The sequence below is a fragment of the Echeneis naucrates genome, chromosome 3 (assembly GCF_900963305.1).
Source record: "Echeneis naucrates chromosome 3, fEcheNa1.1, whole genome shotgun sequence".
In the NCBI taxonomy this organism is placed as follows: domain Eukaryota; kingdom Metazoa; phylum Chordata; class Actinopteri; order Carangiformes; family Echeneidae; genus Echeneis; species Echeneis naucrates.
This window is the reverse complement of record NC_042513.1, coordinates 25,918,374-25,922,728: the sequence shown is the minus strand read 5'-3', so window position 1 is coordinate 25,922,728 and position 4,355 is coordinate 25,918,374. Positions and strand designations below refer to the sequence as shown.

Here is a 4,355-nt window from a genome sequence, read left to right as displayed (position 1 = left end):
TGAGACTTTAGTTTGAGCTGTAGTGAAACAGCACCATCAAGTGGATCATCTGAGTACTGACGCTGGCATGGGGGGGTAAATGGGGTTGTTGGTAAAAATAAAACTTGGATTTACCGCCTGAAAGGGATGCATTAAAATGAGTTTGTGTTTCTGTCTAATACAATCTGTGTTGTTGTTGTTGTTGTTGTTGTTTTGTAGACTCTTTCTACTCAGGACAGAGAAAGAGGCAAATCTGACAGCTACCTGGAGCAGCAGGCGGCAGACGGCGTCCTGTCCAGCCCCATTCCCCCCATGCAGTTCCCACACTTTGAGAAGAGCAGGCAGGCAGCCACCCCGGGGTCTCGGGAACAGGACATAGGCTCCCTTCATGTCTCCAAAAGACACCGCAAACTCCTGAAAACGAGTCCCCCGATCAGTCAGGCCAACAGCAACGTTTCCTCGCCCTCCTCTTCCTCGTTATCTTCGGTTTCGTCCTCCTCCTCTGCCTCAGGCTCCTTTTCCCCGGAGAGCTGGAAAAAGCTCTCTGATATCCTGGAAGCCCGCCGGCAGCTGATGAAGGAGATGTGTGCCAAGTACAAAAGCAGCATCTCCCGGACCATCACGCGTCATCACGTGAAGCACCTCTTCGTGGAGGACAAGTACAAGCTGTTATACTGCCAGGTGCCCAAGGCGGGCTGCTCCAACTGGAAGAGGACCCTGATGGTGCTGGCGGGCCAGGCCCCCAACACTCAGAGCATTAAACACGACACGGTCCACTACGGCCACCATCTCAAGAAGCTCGACTCTTTCGATCGACAGGGAATCATGCACCGGCTGGAAACTTACACCAAAGTCATGTTTGTCCGAGAACCCTTGGAAAGGATGGTGTCGGCTTACAGGGACAAGTTCGAAAACCCAAACAACTACTACCACTCCCTGTTCGGGAAACCCATCATCTCCAAATACAGGGTGAACCCATCCTGGACAGCCCTGAAGACGGGCAGCGGGGTCACCTTCAAGGAGTTCGTCCAGTACCTCCTGGACGTGCACCGGCCTGTCGGGATGGACATCCACTGGGAGCAGGCCAACCAGCTCTGCAACCCGTGTCTCATAGACTACGACTTCATTGGCAAGTTTGAGAACATGGAGGAGGAGTCCAACTTTCTCCTGCGATGGACCGGGGCGCCACCCAACCTCACCCTGCCTAGTTTTAAAGACAGGAACCCAACTGACAAGAGGACCTCTATGCAGATCACACAAAATTACTTCTCCCAGGTCAGTATGTTGGAGAGACAGCGGGTCTACGACTTCTACTACATGGACTATCTGATGTTTAACTACTCCAAACCTTTTAAAGATTTATACTGACTGAGTCCCGTCGAGACTCTTGGATCACAGTTACATTCCACCACGTCGGCATCTCCACCACGATAGTAATCTTAACATGTAGGAGTTCACTCACATGCTCACACGCATCTAAAGGGGTGAGATCGGAGAGACCAGACTTCCTCTGATTTTCACAAAAAGCTTTTTATCAATGCATTTCTACTGGATTAGCTTCATTTTTAAACAACTATGAGACGAAAAGGTTCATGTGATGTCGTATTAAATACTCTAAATTGTCCTCAAAAGCAATGTATTTATTCACTACTAGCACACACAAAGAGGTATAATTTCAAAAGTGTTATTAATGTTATGTTTCTTAAAAAAAAAAAAAAGTTTATTGATGTTCAAGAGGCTTTAAATTACGCCTTACTGTGAGTCAAATAACATTTGTAAATGTGCTTTATGCTTTCATTCAATATAAGAGCCGCCTGTGGGTGGGATTAGGTTCCAATCACACTCCAAAAGTGTAAAGATGTGGGTGTAATTTCAGTATGTTGTGTGAGCCTTTGGAGCGATCACACACTTCTTAATCGGAAATATTTGCATTTACTATTTGACTTACAGCAAAGTTAGGCATCAGTATACCTCTATGTAATAAAGCGTACTAATACAAATATCTCATATAAATGGATTTACTAAACATAAAGTGTAACAAAAACGAGACACTATAAATAGTATAGATCTTGAAGATGTGTTGAGTGCTGCCCACTCAGAAGCTGTGTGCACTTATTGTAGCATTTTTTTGTACCTCTAACTCCGTCGGATAGGTTTTGTGCTTTAGTCTAACACGTGCACATCACTGGAGGCGTTTCCTTGGCCGGTTATATGCAGGACATCCAGGTGTTTGCAGGGTACAAAGTGTCGCTGCCAGTATCTCTCAATGCCTGTTCATGTTGCAGACTTAATTATTCAGTCTCTGCCGTGTGGATTGATAACCAGAACAGGCAAAAAAAAAAAAAAAAAAAAGGACACCAACCTGGATGTTTCAACAGGAGACAGAGCGCTCAGACTTCTCCATGAATCACACCAAACAGATATCACACTGTCTGTAACTCCACTCCTCTGTATCTATCACATCTCTTCTACTCCTCTATAAATAGGCTTTTTTCTGACACTACTGTGTAAAATTGTATAATGGGCATTCAGATGACTATATATTTTTCTATGTATTTCTAAAATATACACAGACGCACTTTATATATATATATAAAGTGCGTCTTTGTGAAGGTATGTTTATTTCCTTTTTGATGTCATTGGTTGTTCTTTCAATAATACCAGTGTAGAGTGTTGTGTAACTGAAGAGTTTCTTTCCAAAACAAAATATCTACCAGCTCAACAAAACCAACGAAAAAAAGTGTAAAATAACTACATAAATAAATAAATAAAAAATCAGCAGTACTATTGAAGCTGCAGAAGATAATCAAGTTCGGCTGATAGATAGATTTCACGGGGTGCTTTTTTTTTTTTTTGTAAGCATAATCGATATAAAACATTTTGGAAATTAGCTCTTTGATTACTTTTCCTTGTTCTGTTTGGTCTCGCAGTAGGATAGTAGACCCTGTACAGATGAGCTGCATTCCATCTAGTTACTCACCCTGGTTATTGACATCTTTACCCTGCAACTCCACTGTGTGTGTGTGTGTGTGTGTGTGTGTGTGTGTGTGTGTGTGTGTGTGTGTGTGTGTGTGTGTGTGTGTGTGTGTCGTTTCAATGAAAAAGATGTACAATTTATCTGCCCACATCTTTTGGAAGCACACACAATTCTGAAATCCACATTTTCACTGGTAGACTACCTTGTGTGTGACGTTAGTAGACTTAGACACGTGCTACCTGCTGCAGGTCAGACTGCAGAACAACGTGCACCGAAGATGGCGCCATTCTCGGATACTGAGCAATCAAACACAAGCGTTATTAAATGAGGCATCGATCACAGCCCATTATGAGATTAAAGTTGTCAAAGATCCTATTAAATAGGATTAAATAAGAGGCAACAAAAGAAACACAGCCACCCAGCAGATTAATTAAAGCATGTACTGTAAATCTTCCAGATTATATTGACTTGAATGAAGACCTCAGCCACGGTTTCTCCAAGTGAAAGTTTGAACTGAAATCATTTTGGGTCACAGTTTAAATTCGGTGCACACGGAGGGGAGAGAAGTGACTGAATATGACAACCATGATGCCCAAACAGCAACAGAAATTCCCCCAAAATTCATGAAACAAAGACAGATGCAACACGTGGCTCCAATCAGGGTGGGTAACCGTTTTTTTTTGTTTGTTTGTTTGTTTGTTTGTTTGTTTTTTTTAAGGATGTGATGCAAAGTTGAATTTGATCTCTTGTGATGCAGGAAACAACCTATAAAGTAGCAGTCACTCTTCAGCTATACACTTTGCAGCTCAGTAAAAATGTGCTTCATGGAACAGAATTGTATTTCTTTCGTATTATTTAAATCTCTACGCACTATAACTTTTGAAGACTTTTGAAGAAGTTTCGGTGGTATTGCCCTTTCACAGTGATGGTATCTATATGAACTTTTGTCGGTATAGTGTGTTGGCTTTTGCAATTCCAAAATCTAATCTTTGTTTAGGTTGTGGTGAGATTCCTTGTAGGTTCAGCCGACATCTGGCCGAAGCAGCTATCGCATTATGATGAGCACGACTCTTGCAGATACTCTGTCAGTCCCTCCAGCTAATAAGGCTTTCTTCAAACGTGGGTGTACGGATTTATCAAAAAGCATAATTACAGTAACAAGTGAATGTATAACTGTTAATTGTTGGTGCAAAAGTGTATAAAACCTGATCTTATGCCCTTTGCCTTATTTTACACTGCCAATCAAACGGTGTATTTCAGGAAGACATTCTTCAGGTGGTTATTATTTCTGGCTGATGGGTGTCTACTAATAAACTGTCTTTAGCATTTTCAACTTGTGCTCACTGATTTTTCGTTGTTGTTTTTTGTTTTTCTTGCAGTTGTGTTGTTGTGTATCTCA

At 42.1% G+C, this 4,355-nt stretch overlaps 1 protein-coding gene across 1 annotated transcript; it reads left to right on the top strand.

Moving 5' to 3' along the window:
• The first annotated feature begins 291 nt into the window (after positions 1-291).
• On the top strand, positions 292-1,501 carry chst8 (carbohydrate (N-acetylgalactosamine 4-0) sulfotransferase 8). The gene has a single exon (XM_029498809.1). The coding sequence runs from the start codon at positions 292-294 to the stop codon at positions 1,345-1,347; it is 1,056 nt and encodes a 351-aa protein (XP_029354669.1). The 3' UTR covers positions 1,348-1,501.
• Positions 1,502-4,355: the final 2,854 nt, after the last annotated feature.